The sequence below is a fragment of the Arvicanthis niloticus genome, chromosome Y (assembly GCF_011762505.2).
Source record: "Arvicanthis niloticus isolate mArvNil1 chromosome Y, mArvNil1.pat.X, whole genome shotgun sequence".
Taxonomy (NCBI): Eukaryota; Metazoa; Chordata; class Mammalia; order Rodentia; family Muridae; genus Arvicanthis; species Arvicanthis niloticus.
In genome coordinates, this window is record NC_133431.1 from 1,721,957 (window position 1) to 1,745,169 (window position 23,213).

The following is a 23,213-nucleotide window of genomic DNA, read 5'->3' on the forward strand; positions in this document are numbered from 1 at the left end:
GAAAATTAGGTTCATTTACAAAAGGAAAAACTATTCAGCTATAAAATACAAGGACATCATGAATTTTGAAGGCAAATGGATAGAACTAGAAACTATTATCCTGAGTGAGGTAACCCAGACCTAAAAGCACATAGATGTATGTACCCACTTACAAGTGAATAATAATCATAAAAAAAGGAAACCCACAATACACTCTTTAGACCCAAAGAAGCTAAAGAAGAAGGAAGGCCCAAATGAGCACGGTTGAGTCTCACTCAGAAGCGGGACTAAAACAGTCATAGGAGGCAGATGGAAGAGCGAGAATTGGATGTGAGAGCATATAACAAGGGGAATCGGGAAGAACCAGCAACATGTGTGGTAAGAGACTATGGAGTTGATCACACCTGAGATGCATAGCAGTAAGATATGGATGCTGAAGAGGCCACATCTGCAGTCAGGCAGGACCCCCAGTGGAGCCTTAGAGACAACAACCAATCCAAATACCTTTTTACTCAAAATTTGTTCTTGTCCACAAGAATACAATCTACAATACAGATTTCGTCCAACAGTAAAATAACACTTTGATACCATGTTGTTCTAACTTGCTACTCTGCGGCTGTGATTGAATCCTCTAAGCAAAAGCATCTCAGGTAATAAGTGGTTGTTGTACATGGTTCTGTCAGATCACAGTCGATCATTTTGAGAGCTTAGATTAGAAACTAAAGGCAAAACACCTGGACAAACACTGTCTCCTGGCTTGCTCTCTTGCTTGGTCACTGTCTCAAGCACAGCCAGCTCTCTCATCCATCCCAGGACCACTTGCTTAGGGATATTGCCACCCTCAGTGGAAGAGTCTTCCTTTTTTTTTTTTTTTTTTTTGGTTTTTCGAGACAGGGTTTCTCTATGTAGCCCTGGCTATCCTGGAACTCACTCTGTAGACCAGGCTGGCCACAAACTCAGAAATCCGCCTGCCTCTGCCTCCCAAGTGCTGGGATTAAAGGTGTGCGCCATCACATCCCGGCATAGAAGAGTCTTCCTAAACAATCATCAACACTATCTCTCACAGACATAGCAACCAGCCATCCTGATGAGGACATGCCCTCAATTGAGGTTCCTTCAGATGACTGTAGCTCTGAAATGCTGAGAACCGAAAACAAGTATGACACAGATATAATAATAAATGAGGAAGTTGTTACAACACAAAAACAATGAGCTAACCATATCAATACAGAAGCTCCTGCCACCCCACGAGGGACTTGGAGTTTTGGCTGAACAAGGACAAAATAGGAAGTGCACCTGGCTCAGAGCAGGGAAGGATATACTGGAATGGGGAGCTCAGAGGATGTGCTGACCTGGGGTGAGCATCTTTAACCCTGGGTTCCCAGGCCAGTGCTACCAAAGATGTGGCTAAAACAGCTGGAAGGTGCACAGAAAAGCAGATTATCTTACAGACCCAGAAATGATCACCACAAAGAACAGGATCTCTGACCCAAGGAAGATATGCTAAATTTGTTAGAATCAATGAACAATGACCTTCCATCTCATGACAGCTCCAAGTTAAAAACTACAGACTCAGATATGAACTGTGCAGAGGGTAGTTCAGAAGGTGGGAAATGAGGTCATTGTCTTTCTACCTTGTAAAACAAGGTAGGCCGAGCCTGATTTTGACCTAGATGCTGTCTGGAAGAGCTCTCTGTCATGAACTGGTCAATGGGTCTAGGTCCTGTTGTTAAGAAGGATTTAACCCAAGGTGTGGGGCTAGTAACTAAATCCATTAGGGTGGAATCTGTCTTATTTCCTCAGTGAGAGAATGACAAACTTCCACACAAAAAATAGCCAGCCACAAGGGAGTGGTAAAGGCTTCCCAGTAGATTCTTCCACTTGGACAGAGGAGAAAATGAAGATAGGATGGCAGCTGTGAGCCCTGTAGCAGGGTTCCAAGTCTGCTCTAACCTTCCCAGAAATTAATACCAGAGAAACCTTGTCCACTATACCAGTCTCTGGAACATCTTTGAAGCACTTCAGGGCTATGACTTTCCAGTCAATGCACTAAGATGTTATGTCCAAGTCACAGAGACGCCGACAACCAACAAGGAGCCTATTGCAACACAAACACATGGAGGTCTTTATTATGAGCTCTGTAATAAGGATTCTCACCAGTCAGCCTCACATGCGATCGAATCTGAGAGACCAAGTCTAGGGGCGCTGGGTATTTATTGCAGTTACAGCAAGATTGGGACATTAACACACAGGCCAGCAACTTAATATTTTAAAAGCTGCATGACTGGCATAATCTGCAGGAACCAACCAAGTGGGTAAAATCATCTGTCAACCATGATGTGTAGGCTAACTTTTTCTCTGTAAGGTGTATTAGTTATCAATATGTAGCTTAACCCTGCAGTTGTACTTTGACTGGCTTTTGACAAGCAGGATTTGTCATAGGATGTTTGCTCAAGTGGACTTTGTGCATTCTCAGAAACAGAATTAATTGGGCTTTACAAACTCATCTTTGTGCCTGAGGTCCTTATTATTGAAAGATGCTCCTTTTCAAGCAAAAGCCATGTGTGGCAGTTGAAAAGGTACTTTGTCCAAAGACCTACATCCCTATCTGTTACTGCACTGTCTGAAACTGTTTTCTGGAGCAGTTACCTCACAGCACTGGAATCTCAAAATATTAGGGATTCAAAGGTAACTTCAACATTATAGCTTCTTTTTCCATTATTTTGGATCCACACATGATCATCTGTGCTCCTCAAAAGAGATTGGGTCACTTCTCCAGCTCTTCCATCTATAGCACTCTAGGTTCTGCTTGACTCCACTTTACTGCTGCTGCTGTTTTCTCTGCTCATCCCATGGGACTGACATCTTCAATATGCTGGGCTCTTCCCCTGTGACTAGGATTCACTGTTTTCCTCTCATACACTTCCTTCACTGGGCGAAGCCTTAGCTGCTCTGCATGAGATTCATTTATGCCTAAAACCAATACCACCTGGGTGATTCTCACACATGATCAACTCCAGGTGCACAACAAGGGACAACCTTGGCTACCTCTGGAACACAGCCTCTTTTTCCTCTCAGAAAACACTCACCAGAAGATTTCACCTCAGTGATGCTGGTTTCTTCTTCATCACCACTAATTTTCTAACTACAGCCAACCAGCATCAATTGTCTCAGTCACCCTGTCTATCCTTTCCTCTAAAAGCAGAGCCACATGGACAAAGCTGCTGAGTTTCTCTGCTTGCTGGGGCTGGAACATGGCCCCTTCTAGTACATCATCACCAGCTTCATATTTTTCAACAACTTCACTGCCTAAGCTCGGCTGTCCTTGATCTTACTCAGTAGATGAACCTTAAACTCAGAGGTCTGCATGGCTCTGTCTCTAGAATGCTGGGTAATACATGTGTAACACTTTGTGTGTATCTAAGATTTTATTTACCTAAAACATGTTCTGTATCAGGATGACTTGAATCAGAGATTTGCTTGACGCTCATCTCCTGAGATTTAAACATGTACATGATGTTTCCCACATGACCGACTGAATTAAGGACTGAAACTTTCAACTATTTTTATGATACCCTTTCTTGTTTTCTCCCTAATCTGCCTGATTTGTGTTTTTTTCCTTTAAATACCCTTCTCCCCCTGGCCTCGAGGTCGACACTCCTTGCTCTGAGTCTCGACCTCAGCTGGATGATTCCTGAAATAAAGCCTCTTGCTGTCTTGCCAGTTATTGGAGACTAGAGTGAGGGTCTCCCCTCCTGGGGTCTTTCAATAACAACGCCCAAGGTGATATAGTTCTTTTTCCTACAAGACTGGGGGTGTGTCCATAGGTCTCACAGCCACAGTACCTGGAAGCAGCTCCGGTCATGATTTCTGCTCATCCTATGGGACTGACATCTTCAACATGCTGAGTTCTTCTGTGACAAACAGCCTTGACTGCATTCCTCTCATGCTCCCTTCATGGTGCCAAGCCTTAGCTGCACTGCATGAAACATTCATGCCTTAAACCAGTGCCACCTGGGTGAGTCTTACACAGGACTGAGTCAAGCTGCAGCACAAGGTACAACCTTGGCCACCTCTGGAATACAACTTCTTTCTCCTCTCAGAAAACACTTACCAGAAGATTTCACCTCAGTGATGCTGGTTTCTTCTTCATGCCCACTAATTTTTTTTAACTACAGCAACCAGCTTCATTTGTCTCAGTCGTCCCTTCTGTTATTTCCTCTAAAAGCAGAGCCAAATGGACAAACCAGCTGAGTTTCTCTGCTTGCTGGGGCTGTAACATGGCCCCTTCTATTGCTTCATCACCAGCTTTCTATTTTTCAACAACTTCACTGCCTAAGCTCGGCTGTCCTTGAACTTGCTCTGTAGATAAACCTTGAACTCAAATCTGCATGGCTCTGTCTTCTGAATGTTGAGTAATATATGTGTAACACTTTGCCCATACCTAAGTTTTCATTACCTAAAACTTGTTCTGTACTAGGGTGACTTGAATCAGAAATCTGCTTGATGTTCATCTCCTGGAATTTAAGGTGTGTACCACCATGCGTGGACCTAAGTATATCCTATATCCTTTTAGACTTTAAATTGAAAACCCAGTATAGTAATTACAATCCATCAATTGTCAATTTCACACATACTTGTATTCCCTTATGTCCACATAAAAACAATAAACCAGTTAATAATAATGCCTAACATTATACAGTTCTCATCCACACAATTTCACATCCATATGTGTAGGTGGACGGAATCTTGCCATAATATCACCATTTCTTTAATACCATTGTGTGTCTTTGATCACAGGATATACCTTCATTCAACTTCCTGGTGAGATTTTCTCTTTGAAGCTAACATTTCATATTTTTCCTTTCTAAGTTTACTAAGCATGATCAAAACAATTACCATGAGAGTAAACACAGGCCAAAGGCTATGCTTGGCTTTCCTGAGACTTCCTTTGTCAATGCAATTAACAAAACAGACCTCTTTATTTTCAGATGAGAGCGAAAAACAACAACATTCTTCAGCAAAGCATTAAAAAACTATATACAAAGTTCAAACAACCCTTAGTACATATGTGTTCTATTAGCATGGCCCATGAAGTTCCACTTAATGCATGTAAAAATCCAAAGTCTAAAAACCCACATTGCTTTACACAAAAGCATGGTCAGGCCTACCAATAAGAATACTTAAGTCTGGGATACCAACTTCTGTCTTGGATAGAATTTCCATTGCTAAGAAGAGACACTGTGATCAAGGCAACTGTTTTAAAGGCAAATAGTTAATTTGGTCTGTCTTACACGTTCAAGTGTTTAGTTCATGACCAACATAGCAGGAAGAATGTCAGCATGCAGGCAGCCATGATGCTGGAGAAGGAGCTGAGAGTTCTGCATCTTCATGAGAAGGCAGTCAGGAAGAGACTGTATTCCAGCTGAGTATTAGGAGAGTCTGTTTTTTACTGGCCGGAGCTCCAAAGACGACCACCCTAGGACTTCACTTCCTTCAAAACAGTAATATCTACTCCCACAAGGCCAAACATACTAATATTGTCACTTCTTAGAAACCAGCATATTTAAATCACCACAGTTTATTTCTACTATGAATTCTTTCATGCATTTAAATATGAATAGGACTTGTAGACGCTTTACCACATTGATTACTTTCAGAAGGTTTCTCTCTAGTATGTGTTGATGTTTCTATGCAGAGAATACTGTAGCATGTAAAGGATTTTCCAACTTGACTACATTCACAAGATGTCTGTCCAATTTGTGGTCTTTTATGTCTTTGGAGACTACAGTGATAGGCACAGACTTTTCCACGTTTGTTACATTCATAAGGTTTCTCTGAAAAGTGTGTTACTTGAAGAATTTGGAGAGTACACTGTCATGCAAAGACTTTACCTCATTCATGGCATTCATGCAGTTTCTCTACAGTATGTGTTCTTTTATGTATCTGCTGATGCCTGTGACATGTACGGGCTTCGCACCGTGATGACACTGAGTCACTCTCTTGAATGTGTTCTATTATATAGTCGCAGATAAAAGTGAATTCTCAGTTGTTTTCACAGTGATTACATTAATGAGGCTTCTCTCCAGTGTGATTTCTTTGTGTGTGTGTGTAAAGAACTATGACATGCAAAGGCTTTACCACATTGTTAATATTCAAGCAGGTTTCTCTCTGGTACGTGATCTCTCCTGTCACTGCAGATGACTGTGACTTGCAAATGCTTTACAACACTGATTACATTCATGAGGTTTCTCTCCTGTACCTGTTCTTTTATAGTAATGGAGATGCTAAAGTTGTGAAAAGTCTTTACCACATTGATCACATTCATGAGGTTTCTTCCAATGTGGGATCTTTTATGTTTTTGAGATTAGTGGGACATGCAAAGGCTTTAGTTCAAAGATTACATTCATACTTCTGTCCAATACCTGTTATTTTATGTTTTGGAAAAAATTTTTATGGAAAGACTTTTACCACTATAAAGTCCTCACAAAAGGGAGGAACTCCCCCCACCCAAGCCTCAGGAATTCATGGTCACCCAATAACTCACAAGACACAGAAGTCGATGTAATCAGCAAGAGGTATATTTTGACCAGCATGCTGAGGTCAAGACCCGGAACCCATGCAGGGTCTGTGGGGTTTGACCCTGAGCTTTGGAGGCACAGGGAATTTAAAGGCAAAGCCACAAGAAAAAAACCATAATCCAGGGGGAGTCAAGGGGGTTATTGGGAAGCACCTGTGGAAAGTCCCAGCCCATTATTCAGTTTGTGACAGGGTCTAAGTAACAGTCAGGGAGAATATTCTGTATAGTCTATTCTCAACAGCCTATTCATACTCAACCACCTTGTGGTCAGCCAAATTTCTGAAACACAGAGTTCACGAATGGGCTGACCTGTAATCTTGGTTCCTCTCAGCATGCTAGAAGTTTTTGAAAATTTTTAACACTTTCACCACAATGATTACATTCATAGGTTTCTTTCCAATATGGGTTGTTTTATGGTTTTGGAGACAAAAATTTTCTGAAAAGGCTTTTACCATATTAATTACATTCACAAAATTTTTCTCCGGTATGTGAACATTTATGTCTTTGGAGAATTTTCAATTAAAAAATGATTTTTTCTACATTGATTACATATCTAAGGTTTCTCTCTGGTATGTTTTTTATGATATTACAGATGACCCAGTTGTGTAAAGCCTTTACCATATTGATTACATTCATAAGGTTTCTCTCTAGTATGGGTTTTTTATTATATGGGAGATAACTGGAACTTGTAAAGGCTTTGCCACATCGATTACATTCATAAGCTTTCTATCCAGTATGTGTTCTTTTATGTCTTTGGAGATTACTGTGTTCTGAAAAGGTTTTACCACATTGATTACATTCATAAGGTTTCTCTCCAGTATGTGTTCTTTTATGATATTGGAGACTACTGTGACGTGAAAAGGCTTTACCACATTGATTACATTCATGAGGCTTGTCTCCAAGATGTGTACTTTTATGACTTTGGAGATTACTGTGACGTGAGAAGGCTTTACCACATTGATTACATTCATAAGGTTTCTCTCCAGTATGTGTTCTTTTATGTCTTTGGAGACCACTGTGATCTGAAAAGGCTTTACCACATTGATTACATTCATAAGGTTTCTCTCCACTATGTGTTCTTTTATGATATTGGAGACTATTGTTTTGTGAAAAGGCTTTTCCACATTGATCACATTCATAAGGTTTCTCTCCAGTATGTGTTCTTTTATGATATTGGAGACTAATGTGATGTGAAAAGGCTTTACCACATTGATTACATTCATGAGGCTTATCTCCAAGATGTGTACTTTTATGACTTTGGAGACTACTGTGATGTGAAAAGCCTTTACCACATTGATTACATTCATAAGGTTTCTCTCCAGTATGTGTTCTTTTGTGATATTGGAGACTCCTGTGTTGTGAAAAGGCTTTACCACATTGATCACATTTGTAAGGTTTCTCTCCAGTATGTGTTCTTTTATGATATTGGAGACTACTGTGACGTGAAAAGGCTTTACCACATTGATCACATTCATAAGGTTTCTCTCCAGTATGTGTTCTTTTATGTCTTTGGAGATGACTGTGATATGAAAAGGCTTTACCACATTGGTTACATTCATAAGGTTTCTCTCCAGTATGACTTCTTTCATGCCTGCAACAGTAATGGGCACATGTAAAAGCTTTACCACATTTATTAGCCTGATCAATCATTTTATCATTATGAATAAATTTTACAGTTGGTCTCATAATAAAGAACATTCAGATCTTATGCTTTTATCACTTTGATGTTCAGGGTTGTACTTGAAAATACCTGTGATTGTAAGAGCATTTACTACATGGCTCACATTTATAACATCCATTTTCTATATGAGATTTCTACATGATGCATTCATAGGTCAGAATAAAATGGAACAACTAAGAGCATTAAAACTCTGATTGCATTCTTAGTTTTTTTCTGTAGTGTGCATCACACCACAACAGCACTGTGAAACAGGATGAACAGGAAAAGTGCAAACTTCTGGTACCCATAAAGATTTTCTGCAGTGTGAATTTGGGTAAAGTCAGAAAACCAATTAATTGTAAACACCTATCATATTCAGAAAGTGTACCAAAGGCAGAATACTACATATCTTCTCATTGTTGTGAAATAGACAGAGGTTGTTTTTTTTTTTTAGTATCCCTTATGCTCACATGGTTTCATCCATTCTGACAACTGATACCGCCATTAAAAAAGCAGAACAAATGGAATGTTTACACATTGAATTCACATGCATTGACTTTTTGTTCATTGTAGACATGATTAATGTTTCTCCAAAATAACATTCTCGATTCTCATAAACTGACAAAACAATAAAATTAAAAATTTCACTATAAGAATACGAGTGTTACCAACTTTATCATGGACTATTTGATTATTAGAAGGTTATGGATACATGTTTATCACTATTCAATGTGCAACATCTAAATATTATGAGACTATACAAATTGGTGGTTCCACAACATAGCTCTAATGGAGATACAAATCAATTAAAGGAATCTCTTAAGGCATTGTTTCCTTCTCTTCTTGCTTACAGAAATGCCTTGCAAACACCAATCAGATAACTGACATGGAGGTACATAGTTTTGGGAGAATATTATAATCATAGCTACAATAAAATGACTCATATTTTACAAACTTGCTGTCCTTTAGAGCATCCAGATCATATTAAAATTTCCTCACAGGCATATTTGTATTCGACTAAACATTAAAATTACCTTTCATGGCTGGGTGGTGGTGGTGCACACCTTTAATCCCAGCACTTGGGAGGCAGAGGCAGGCAGATTTCTGAGTTCGAGGCCAGCTGGTCTACAGAGTGAGTCCCCAGACAGCCAGGGCTACACAGAGAAACCCTGTCTTGAAACCCCCTCCCCCCTAAAAATACCTTTCATGATGTCTAGAAGTTTGATGTTGTTCTTCAGTATGATGGACTTCCAAATTATAGCCTAAAACCAAGGTACAAGAAAATCAATGATATGGTATTGGAATTAGGCAAAATTCAAGTTACTCTGAATTTTCACAGCAATGAACCTGATTTATTCAACTCAATATTACTTGTTCTCTATTGAAATAAGAGATGATCATGAGTAACCCAGAAACATTTTTCCCTTATTTTGAGAAGCAAAAAAACTTCAGTCTTACCAGTAGCAGTGAGGTTCCAGTAGGTCTCCAGCATCACATCTTTGTAGAGATTTTTCTGGGAAGGATCCAGCAAATTCCACTCTTCTGCAGTGAAGTTCACATGCACATCATCGAAACTCACTGGTTCCTAAAATATCACATACATGTATACAACACAAAGCATGATACTGACATCAATACAAAGTAAAGTTATGCTTCCTAGACAATATAATCAAATAATTCAGGTGATTCCTCCACTTATTTTCTGACACACAATTTATAATATAATCACTATGTCAGTTTAGAAGAAACTTGAAATATTGACACTTGAACCCTTGACACAGGGTTCACCTGTGTTACTCCTGAACCCTTAGAATACGATATAGCCTTGCAACACAAATGGCAATTGAGAGAGATATGCAGAGGGAAACAGATCAACTGTACTGAGCACACATCTGAAAAGCTGGATGAAAAATTACTAACTACAAACGTGATGGGCAAGCTGTGTGTATTTGCTCATGTCTTTAATCACAGAGGTACAGGCAGGTATATGTCATTGAGCTGGATGCCAGCTCGGTCTATGCAATGAGTTTCAGGACAGCAAAAGTTACATGTTAAGAACCTCACTCTGCTACAAAAATAAAGCAGGAAACAAAAATGATAGAATGAACTCACAGTTCTTTACTGAAGTTACTGCAAAAAATTATGCATTCACTGCATTTCTATATTCACCTTCATAAACATAAAGTGAACCAGTTTAAACAGCAACATTAATTAAATTTTATGAAAAGGGAATGCATGTATAAACAGTTAAAAATTGACAGATGAAAATATTAGTAATATATATGTTTTATTTTGTTTGTTTTTTGTTTTTTTGTGTGTGTGTTTTCGAGACAGGGTTTCTGTGTATAGCCCTGGCTGTCTTGGAACTCACTCTGTAGACCAGGCTGGCCTGGAACTCAGAAATCCTGTCTCTACCACTCAAGTGCTAGCATTAAAGGCGTGCAGTACCACCACCCAGCAGTAATGTACATGTTGATCAGAAATAAAGAATGCAGTTCAGGAGTTATAGCTCAGGAGATGGAAGCTCTTGCTGGTCTTACACATAATAATGGTCAATTTCTAGCATACACATGTGGACCAACACCTGTCCATATCTTCAAGATCATGAGTTCTGAGGCCATCTTCTGACAACAGTAAAGATGAGGCACACATTCATATTCATGTACCCAGCCATAATATACTTATTTATTCAAAAATTTCACAACAAACATAAGAGGCAGAACATCATACACCTGCAATTCAATGAATCTGAAGCATCAGATAATATTGATGACATGAGCAGGAGCCATCTGGAGAAATAGAATATAATTTATCCATTTGGCTGAATTTCAAAATAAAAGAGGTGGATGAAGAGCAGCAAAAAAAAAACATGTGCTTATTGAACAAAAACATGTCAGGTGGCTTATGTGGTTTTTATATCTACAATCAGAACAGGAATTGCTTAACAGAGAATTTTGTTCTAGAAAATCAAAAACAGAATGAATAAAGTTAAAAATATAAAACCACCAGGTTTGCAAAATAGCATAGCATTGAACATCAAATGTGTGCACAGTATCTTATGTGATTGGGGACTGAGTCCAAATGGGGAATGTATGGGAGCATGAGAAAAAAAGCTGAATGATCAGATTCAACCACAACACTGGAGACACCCAGAACAAAATTTATCCAGTGTAAAAGAAATGCAGAGATAAAGCTGGAGCAGAGACTGAAGGTGTGGACAATGAAAACTCGTTCAATTGGAGACCAACATGGACAAGCTTGAATCTATGACATTATTAAGAATACTCTGTGATGCTCCCACACAGGAGCCCTGCATAGTTGTCCATTGAGAGGCTCCACCCAGCAGCTGACTGAAACAGAAGCAGAGATTTACAGTAAAACATTGCATGCACCTTGGTAACTCTGATGGAAGAGTTGGGGGAAGGATTGAGTGCCCTGAACAGGATAGAAATTCCACAGGAAGACCAGCAGACTCAATTAACCTTGACCCTTAGGGCCATTAAGAAACTGAGACAAAAAAATAGCACTCACAGGTGGACAAACGACTGATGGCCTGTACGTAGCAGATGTGCAGCTCAGTCTTCATGATGGTCCTACAACACCTGTAGCAGGATCAGTCCCTAAAGCTGCTCTCTATCATTGGAATCTGTTCCCATAACTGGGCTGCCACATCTGGCCTCAGTGAATAGGATGCACTTAACCCAATAAAGACATGATGCACCAACATGGATTCCCAGGGGATCACACCCTCTCAAAGGACCAACAGGAGATACAGGAGGAACTCTGTAAAGGCAGGTGACTTAAAGTAGGGACTCCACTAATTCAGAGCCATTTTATTTATAACAACTTGAAAGTGGAAATAATCCAGATGCTATTCAACCAAAATATGGATATAGAAAATGTATTTACAAAAGGAAAAACTATTTAGCTATTAAATACAAGGGCATCATGAATTTTGCAGGCAAATGGATACAGCTCGAAACTATCATCTCGATTGAGGTAACCCAGATCTAAAAGCACATGCATGTATGTACTCACTTATAAGTGAATAATAATCATAAGATACAGGAAACCCACACTACATTTCATAGACACAAAGAAACTAAACAACAAGGAAGGCCAAAATGAGTACAGTTTAATCTCACTCAGAAGGGGGAGTAAAGCTATCATAGGAGGCAGATGAAAGAGAGAGAACTGCATGCGAGAGCAGATAAGAAAGGGGAAATCGGGGAGAACCAGCAACAGGTGTGGTGAGAGACAAGAGAGGGCCAGAGGGGGAAATGAATCAAAATCTGCAGCTGGCTGGGGTTGAGGGGGTACATTTAGGATGTGTCAGAGACCATAAATAAGTACCAAGGAGTCTAAGGTTGATCTTAGCTGAGATGTATAGCAGTTAGATATGGACGCTGAAGAGGCCACATCCTGCATCAGGCAGGACCCTTAATGGACAGTTAAAGACCCAACCAGTCCAAAAATCTTTCTACCCAAAATTTGTCCTGTCCACCAGAATACAATCTACAACATAGATTCCGTACAACAGCAAAATAACATTGTTGTTGTTGTTCTAACTTGCTACGCTACTCTGCTGCTGTGATTGAATCCTCTAAACAAAAGTGTCTCAGGTAATAAATGTCTGTTGTACATGGTTCTGTCAGATCACAGTCCATCATTTTGGGAGCTTAGATTAGAAAATGAAAGCAAAAAGCATGGACAATTAACTCAGCCTTTTTGTATTTCTGGCGGGGTTGAAGACCTATGGTCTCATAGCCAATCCTGGCTATTTACCTTGGGAGAAAAGTTTTGAGTGGATGGTTTTCAGCTGATATTCATTCTAAAGCCAAGGAAAAATCCAGGTTCAGAACTAAGAGTTTTAGTTAGGATAGATGACAGAGGTTCAGGTTAGTCAACAAAATGATGTACTGGGTGTTAGGAATATCTTGTACCTCACTGGTACAAATTGGCATAATTATGCTCTAATTGTATTTTGAGAGAAAAGTTTTATTTTAACAGGAAGGGTCATATGTAAAAGGAACTTAGGTGGGAAGGAGTACTGAGAGGAAGAGAAGGAGTAAGGAGAGGAGGAGAAGTAGGAAAGGAGAAGCTAGGTGATGAGAGAGAGAAAGAGAGAAAAAGGAGGGGACATGGAGACAAATGTTCACGTGTCTCCACCAGTCAAAGATAGTTTATATATCTAGGTTGGGTATTGGGTTACACTTCTGATTCAGCATTAACAAACTTATAATGCCGTTAATTAATATTTTTTTTAAAAAGTGTATAAAAGCAAAAAGAAAAAAAGGGCATGGGATAGGGGTTTTCATGGGGGTGGGGGGTGGGGAAAGGGGATGGCATCTGAAATGTAAATAAAATATACAATACAAAAAGGATGGACAAACACTGTCTCCTGGCTTGCTCTCTTGCTTGGTTACAGTCTCATGCTCAGCCTGCTCTCTCATCCAGCCCAGGACCACTCACTTGCTTAGGGATATTGCCACCCTCAGTGGAAGAGCCTTCCTACTCAATCATCAACACTATCTCTCACAGACATAGCAACCAGCTATTCTGATGAGGACATGCTCTGAATTGAGGCTCCTTCAGATGACTGTAGCTCTGAAATGCTGAGAACTGAAAACTACTATGACACAGACACAATAATAAATGAGGAAGTTGTTACAACACAAACCAATGATTTAACCATATCAATTACAGGAGCCCCTGCCACCCCATGAGGGACTTGGAGTTGTGGCTGAGCAAGGACAAAACAGGGAGGGCACCTGGCTCAGAGCAGGGAAGGATACACTGGAATGGGGATCTCAAAGGCTGTGCTGACCTGGAGTAAGGGTCTTTAACCCTGGGTTCCCAGGCCAGTGCTACCAAAGAGGAGGCTAAAACATCTGGAAGGTGGACAGAAAAGCAGATTGTCTCACACAACTCAAATGACCACCAACAAAGGACAGGATCTCTGACCCAAAAAAGATATGATAAATTTGTGACAATGAAGAACAACCTCCCATCTTATGACAGCTCCAAGTTCAAAATTACAGAGTCACATATGAACTGCACAGAGGGTAGTTCAGGAGGTGGGAAATGAGGTCTTTGTCTTTCTACCCTGTAAAATAAGGTAGGCAGAGCCTGATTTTGCCCTGGATGCTGTCTTTAAGAGCTCTCTGTCATGGACTAGTCAATGGGTCTAGGTCCTGTTGTTAAGAAGGATTTAACCAAGGTGTGGGGCTGGTAACTAAATTGATTAGGATGGAGTCTGTCTCATTTCCTCAGTGAGAGAATAACAAAGTGCCACACACAATACAGACAGCCACAAGGGGGCAGTAAAAGCTACCCAGCAGATTCTTCCACTTGGACAAAGGAGAAAATGAAGACAGGATGGCAGCTGTGAGCCCTGTAGCAGGGTTTTAAGTCTGCTCTAACCTTCCCAGAAATCAAGACCAGAGAAACACTGTCCACTATACCAGGCTCTGGAACATCTTCGAAGCACTCTGGGGCTGCGACTCTCCAGCGTATCCACTGTAGCAGGGTTCCAGGTTCAATTTAGTCATCTCCCTCCACAATACTCAAGAAAAACCTGAAAACCAAGGCACACTATCTCAAATCTGGCAGACAAGCCACTGACCCAAAAAGAATGGTGGATATTAACAACTGGCCTTTCAATCCTTTAGTTGGGAGTCCTGAGGGTCTTGGGTCAATGCACTAAGATGTTATGTCCAAGTCACAGAGACCCCAAAGACCAACAAGTAGCCTGTTGTAATGCAAACACATAGAGGTCTTTATTATGAGCTCTGTAATAAGGATTCTCATCAGTCAGCCTCACATGAGATCGAAACTGAGAGTCTAGGGGTACTGAGTATTTATTGTAGTTACAGCAAGATTGGGGCATTAACATACAGGTCAGCAACTTAGTATTTTAAAAACTATATGTCCGGCATAATCTGCAGGAACCAATCAAGGGGGCAAAATCATCTGACAAACATGATGGGTAGACTAACTTTTTCTCTGTAAGGTGTATTAGTTATCTATATGAAGCTTAATCTTGCAGTTGTACTTTGACTGGCTGTTGACAAGGGGGGATTGTCATTGGATGTTTGCTCAAGTGGACTTTGTGCACTCTCTAAAACAGAACTGATTGGGGTTTACAAACTCATCTTTGGCCTGAGGTCCTGATTATTAAAAGATGCTCCTGTTCAACCACAAGCCATGCATGGCAATAGAAAGGGTACTTTGTCCAAAGACCTACCTCACTATCTGTTACTGCAGATCCTAATATCAATTGCACTTACTTTTAGACAGAATACCAGTGGAAATTGCCTGTCCCCCTGTGCATCATCTTATAGGTAAAATAGACAATGCCCACCTGCCCTTCCTTTCCTGCCTCATCCCTGTGTCTCAGCCACACTTGGGCAGACAGTCCCTGTTCAACCACATGCTTTACCTGCCAGGATACAAGGTAAGCTTTCTATAGATCTACCACACTGTCTGTTATCCCAGATGCAATGATCACAGTTTCCCCTAGCACTGTACTAAACACCAGAGGCAGCTTTACCTCTGTCCTGACTAAGTCTGCCTGTGGATGCTAAGATCATCTCTTCCTGCCCACCTCGTCTCCCAGCTCCCAACATTACCTAGCAATCCCTATTGAAATTTAAAAATTAAAAAGTAAATTAGTTTCTTTCCTTCTTCATCATTAAACTAAATTAATTAAATTAATGTTAATTTAAAAAATTAAATTAAATTGAATTAAATAGTTCTTCATCATTAAAAGATAGAATTATTTCTTCACGTATCTTTTATTTCCAGTAATGGCAACCTATGGTTAGAAAAGTATTTATATGTATTTATATATTTATATATATTATATACATTATATATATTTACATACTTATATTATGCACATTACATATATTTACATATTAGTATATATTATGCACATATCTGAACATTTGTATCTCATCGACATATTTATATATATTACGTCACATAGATCTGAATATTTGTTTCTTATATACATATTTGAATATCTGTTTATTTTACACATTATATGTCTATAATATATATAAATATGTCTGTAATATATATAAATATGTCTAATATATATATGTCTATAATATGTATAAGTATGTTTAATGTGTATGTCTGCAGCAATATATATAAATATGTCTGTAATATATGTAAATATGTCTGCAATATATATAAATATGTCTATAATATATATGTGTCTGTAATATGTATAAATATGTCTGTAATGTATATAAATATGTCTGTAATATATATATATGTCTGTAATATATATAAGTATGTCTGTAATATATATAAATATATCTGTAATATATGTAAATATGTCTGTAATATATATAAATATGTCTGGAATATTTATGTAATATATGTAAATATGTCTGTAATATATATGTCTGTAATATATGTAAATGGCTGTAATATATAAAAATGTCTGTCTAATATATATAAATATGTCTGAAATATATGTAAATATGTCTGTAATATATATAAATATGTCTATAATATATATATGTCTGTAATATATGTAAATATGTCTATAATATATATAAGTATGTCTGTAATATATAAATATATCTATAATATATATAAATATGTCTGTAATATATATAAATATGTCTATAACATATATAAATATGTCTGTAATATATATAAATGTGTTTGTAATATATATATATCTGTAATATATATAAATATGTGTGTAATAAACAAAAATTCAGATATATGTATAAATTCGCAGGACCCCCCTGAAATAATAACTAATTATTATTAATCAATAATTTCCAGTGCTTTCTTTGCCGCCTGCCTTGGACAACCGTGTCCGCCAGGGTCTCAGGGCCTCATTTCGTCCCTTATGGATTTGTCTCCGTGTTGTGTCGGCTGGGAAATAAATCATTGGAAAATCGATAGAGATGATGAAGCCGCGTCTCTGAATTCATCAATCAGATGGATCAACTATAAAACATAAAACATAAAATATAAAAATAAAAATAAAATATAAAATACATCGAATATAAATTCTAAAGTATAAAATTAAAAATTAAATTAAACCACAATGGAAAAAATATATTAAATATAAAACATCGATAATTATAATGTAAATGTAAATATAAAATATAAAATAAAAATAAAATAAAATGACACATAAAATTCAGTAATATAACATTTAAAATACAAAATTAAAAAAAGTAAATTAAAATGGAAAATAATAAAAAAATACAAACTAAAACATACAATATAATATAAATATTAATATGAAATAAATAATATAAAATAAAAAATGAAATAAAACAAAATTTAAAATTTCAAACATATGTAAAATATAAAACATAAGTATAAAACATGAAATAAAATAAAATATAAAATAAATCAAATATAAAATATAAAATATGAAACAAAAAATAAAGAAAACAAAATATTAAATAATAGAAAATATGAAATTAAATGTAAATATATAAAAATTATAATTTAAAATTAAAATATATAATAAATATGAAATGTAACTTATAAACCATAAGTATAAAATATAATATAAATATAATGAAAATAAAATAAAAAGTAAATAAAATGTAAAATACATCAAATATAAAATATAAAATTAAAAAATGAAAGCAAAATAAAATAGAAAATAATATAAAATATAAAATATAAAATATAACATAAAAATAAAATATAAAATATAAAACATAATCTATAAAGTGTAAAATAAAATTTAAATATATAATAAAATATAAGATGCAAACTATAAATATAATATATATGTAAATGTAAATAAAAAACACAATTTAAAACATAAAATAAAATAGAAAATAAAAAACTAAAAGTAAAGTAATATATAAAATAATATAAAATATAACATTAAGTATAAAATACAAAATATCATAAATTATGTATATATAATATATTATACATATATATAATGAGAAATAAATATGAAATAAAATATGAAATAAACTAAAATTTAAAATATACAATAAAATATAAAATGTAAAATACAAAACATAAATATAAATTATTAAATAAAAAAATACAAAATACATCAAATATAAAATATAAAATAAAAAATAAAGTAAAATATAAATTTAAATATAAAATATAAAAAAAATATATACATAAAATATAATGTAAATGTAAACTATAAAATAAAAAATAAATATAAATTAAAACAAAATATAAAAGAAGAAATAAATTTAATCTTTAAAATATATAATAAAATATAAAGTGTAAAATATAAAACAAGTATGAAACATACTATGAATATAAATATAAAATCAAAATAAAATATAAAATACATTAAATATAAAGTATAAAACATAAAAATAAAAGTAAATCGTTTTAAAACTATGTAAAATATGAAATCAAATACAAAATAAAACATAAAATAAATTAAAGATTTAAAATAAAAATCTGATCAGACTTTTAATTCTACACCGGGCTGTGTAACAGAAATAAAATTGTTAAATATTATACTACACGCGTCACTTCCTGCCAGACGCTGTTTGACCAACTGTGCTTCACCGTACGTCATAATATTGATAATAATAAATAATAATAATTTGTCTCTCTATAGCTTGTTTTATATTTTATATTTTATTTTACTTATTTGTTATGTTATATTTTATATTTTATTTTATGTTTTTATTTATTTCATTTACTTAGTTTTATATTTATACTTTATTGTATTCCATTTTCATTTACTTCACTACATTTTTATTCGTTATATTTCATTTTTATCTTATTTAGATTTTTCCGTATTTAATATTTTATATTTTTATTTATTTTATCTCATGTTTTATACTTTGCATTTTACTTCATTATAATTTTATTTTCGTATTTCGTTGCACATTTTATATTTATATTAGGATCCTCCCAAGTTGACTATTGATTTGCATTGACTGCTGTCGTCAATTATGGATCAGCATTGGTTATTAATTATCGATAATGGATTATCGATTATTGATCGGTATTGATTACCGATTGGCAGTATCGGCTGGTTATCGATCATTGGTTATCATCGTTACTGATCATTTTTAGCATCGATTATTCGTCATTGATTAGTACTGATTACCGATTATCACGATGACTGACCTTCATCGTCATCCCATCACCATCATGCCCCTGCCTCTGCCTTTCGAGTGCTGGAACAAAGGCCTGCGCCACGATTTATTGATTAGCACTATTATTGATAACTGATTAGTATCCACAGGGCCGGTGCCGCCGCGGGGAATCACGGGATAGATTGCCACCGCCTCCGGGAAACCCCGTCGCCGGCTGTGACGTCACGCACAGCGCGAGGCCTTCAGGGTCCGCGGCGGTGGCGGCGACGACGATCCCGGTGCGGCCGCTGACTGATGCGGTCTTGTTCTCGGGACTCAGTCGCGCTCCCTGTGACGTCAGAAGCCCGCGACGGGTCGCGCGCCGCCGCCATTGATCTTGGGGAATCACGCGGCCGCCGCGTCCTCGTCGCCGGCTGTGACGTAGGTGTAGGAGGGAACCGCGGTGAATCACGGGACCGATCGGCGGCTCCATGGCCTCCAGATCGCCGGCTGTGACGTCACGAAGAGCGCTGCTTCCATCCCGCAGGGTCAGAGGTGAGCCTGACCGGAAGTCCCCTCGCGGGAGCCCGGGAACCGGAAGCAGCGCAGTGTCTCCTGGTGGAGGGCCCCGCCTCGTTTCCTAAGGCGCAGCTCCACCCTCCCCGGAAGCGGAAGTGCGTCACAGAGGCACAGTGGGTGGCAGGGAGACCGCTGCTGCGCCGTGGACGGATGCGGTGGGCGGGGCCTAGCGACGGTGAGCTGAGGCCCCGCCCACCCCGGGGCCGCGCAGATCCGGTTCTAGCTGACTTCCTGTCACCCACAGCTCAGAACTGGGCCAAGGGCTCAGAGGGAACGCAGCGCCCACAAGAGACTTGGTGGCCCAGGGCGGGGCCAGCGGGGGCGGGGTCAGGGTGGAGGGGCGGGGCCAGGGCGGGTGGGCGGGGTCAGGGCGAATTCCGGTCTGTATTTACAGTTGCAGAGTTCTTATCTGACTGTAGGCGGTGCTTAGGTAATGGCCTGTGACGACAGTGTGGGAGGAGCCAGAACAACTGAGTGATGTGGGCGGGGCCAGTCCCGTGTGGGCGGAGTCAGTGTAAATTCCAGTCTATTTCCAGTTCCTGAGTGGGTGGGTGGGGTTTATGGGGCGTTGCTGTGGTGACGTGAGTGTGGGAGGAGCCAGGATGAGGGAAGTGGGCGGAGTCAGGCTGTGGTGGGAGGGGCCAGTGGCGATAGAGTTTACAGTGTGGCATAGTTTCTTTTGTCATTTTTGTTTTTTATAAATCAGTTAACAGCTTCTTAGGTCGGCATTGCTTTGAGGTTCTCTAAAATGAGAGATTCTTGTCTCCTCATGCTGTCATTCAAAAATAAAAAACCTGTACAATGAAAACTTCAAAACACTGAAGGAAGACATGGAGGAAGCACTAGAAAATTAAAAGATCTCCCTTCTTCTTGGATTGGGAGATTCAGTCTTTTTAAAATGGCCATCCATCCTAATTTTTCTGTAAAAGGGACCTAACACTCAACTCCACGCTCACTGTGGATCTGAGCTACAGCAAATCCCTTCACTTGTTACTACTCAGGTCACATGCAGGAGCTTAGGCATCCAGAGGTGCAGTTGTTTTATTTCACCCCACTGTTTATTAAATCAGACACATAGATTGATATGCCTTAAGTAAACTTTCACCTTAATAATGAGATAAAATGGATTCTGACTAATTTCAAGAATCCGTGAACCAAAACATTTCAAAAGCAATGTGGCATTTTAAGAGTGAGTAAACTTTGGATTCAGTCTTCAATTCTGCTTATTTTAGCAATATATCCTTATAATCTTTGTAGGAATTATGTAACATTACTAAGGCTTAGATTTCTCATTCCTAAAAATTCACTATTAACGTAGTGCCTGAGTTCTTAAAATCAGCAAATTGGAAAGGTGTAGGATAGTCTGAAGAGAGTGAACAAATACAATTTCAATAGCCTTGTTAACAGCCAGAAATGATGGGATTTGCCTTAACTCTTGCATGATGGAGGCAGAAGTATGAGGATTGCTATGAATTTGAGAGCCTCCTGGTCTATGTGAGAGTGTAGCTTTAGAAACGAATTACAGTGGGGACAGAATATGGTTGATGTCAGCAAACAGTGATGTTTGTGGAGCACTTTGGAAACTCAGCACTCACAGTTTCTTGAGGTTTTGTTGGAGTCATCTCCTGTAGTACCCTGAAGGGCTGCTGTGCCCTGGCTGAGACTTTCCATGTGCAAAGGAACATTCTGCAAAGTAACATTCTGCAGTTTTTCTAAGACCAAAACATCCTGTTGAAGGATGATGTCCCAGGAAGGGAATTTACACTTGACATCTTATTGCCCCCAGTCGAGTTCCTGTTTTTTCCTGAGTTTGTGTTTTTCCTTCCCTGGCTGGGTGTATATATTGAACCTGCTTAGTAAAAGCATTGGCATTCTCTCATTATTGAACAGGGACTGGAGGCAGGTGGGGCCCCCTCCTCTGAGGTAGATCCTCCGCGGGGACAGGAAGCGTCCCCTGAGAACCCCGATTTCTCTCCGGTAGCGGGTCAGATTAGAGGTCGAAGGGAACACCCGGGGTCGTCACAGGCCCTCCCGCTGAGAACTGGGGATGAAGGTCGCCCCCAATATTGGCCCTTCTCCGCCTCAGACCTTTATAATTGGAAGAACAATAACCCCTCTTTTACACAGGATCCCTCCAAGCTGACTAGTCTTATTGAATCTGTCTTAATTACCCACCAGCCCACTTGGGATGACTGCATGATTGCATCCAGATCCTAGCGGAAGTACATGGGACACGCCCCGACCTGACAGATCAGCCCCTCTCCTCTGGGGACTACACCTGGTTCACCGATGAGAGCAGCTTCGTACACAACGGGTTGCGAAAGGCAGGAGCTGCAGTTACCACCACCTCAGAGGTGATCTGGGCAGAAATATTGACGCGGGAAACGGGACAAGGCGACAGCGGGACTCGAACCCACGCACCAAGAGACAGTGCGCCCTCTGCGGGTGGGAGCCTTAAGGGCTGAGCCATCGGCAGTTCGCTGACTGTCTGCAGCTCTTACAGGTGCTCCTCACCTCTGAGGAGAGGCAGAGGGTCTTCCAGGAGGCCCGGAAACAGGTACCGGGCGATGATGGACGCCCCACCCAGATACCGGCTGAAATTGAGGAGGCCTTCCCCTTGAAGAGACCCTAGTGGGACTTCACCACGGCTGCAGGTAGGGCCAGCCTACGTCTCTATCGCCAGTTGCTTGTAGCGGGTCTCCTAGGGGCAGGTAAAAAGCCCACCAATTTGGCCCAGGTCATGTCAGTCACTCAGGGACCGGAGGAACATCCATCTACGTTCATGGAACGTCTGAAGGATGCCTACCGGGTACATACCCCATATGACCCGGAGGATCCAAGCCAGGCCACTCACTTTATCATGTCTTTTATCTGGCAGTCAGCTCCAGATATTAAAAGGAAGTTATAGAGACACATGAAGAGAAGGAGGAGAGGTTGAGGAGAGAAACAGAAGAGAGAGAGGCCCAGAGAGATAGGAAACGCAACAGAGATCTTAGTAAAATAATGGCCACTGTAGTAGCAGGGCAGAGACAGATTAGCCAGAAACCGGGAGAGCGGGAAAAGAGAGCCCCAGCGGTAGATCGAGATCAATGTGCCTACTGCAAGGAAAGGGGCCACTGGATAAAAGATTGCCCCAAGAGACCAAGGGGCCCGCGTAGGCCCAGGCCGGCACTGACCTCCCTCTTAAACCTAGAAGACTAGGGAGGTCAGGGTCAGGAGCCCCCCCCTTGAACCTCGGATAACCCTTCAAGTGGGGGGGCAGCCAGCCACCTTTCTGGTCGATACCGGTGCCCAGCATTCGGTTCTCACCCGCCAACCGGGACCCCTGAGTGAGAAGACAGCGTGGGTCCAAGGGGCA

At 39.1% G+C, this 23,213-nt stretch overlaps 1 protein-coding gene across 1 annotated transcript in view; it reads right to left on the reverse strand.

The window, feature by feature from the left end:
- LOC143437354 (uncharacterized) overlaps positions 1-23,213 on the reverse strand; it is a 100,824-nt gene that overhangs the window by 4,829 nt on the left and 72,782 nt on the right. The window contains exon 8 of the mRNA XM_076922147.1: positions 7,482-8,094. Within this exon, the coding sequence (XP_076778262.1) occupies positions 7,482-8,094 (613 nt within the window). The remainder of the gene's footprint in view (positions 1-7,481; positions 8,095-23,213) is intronic.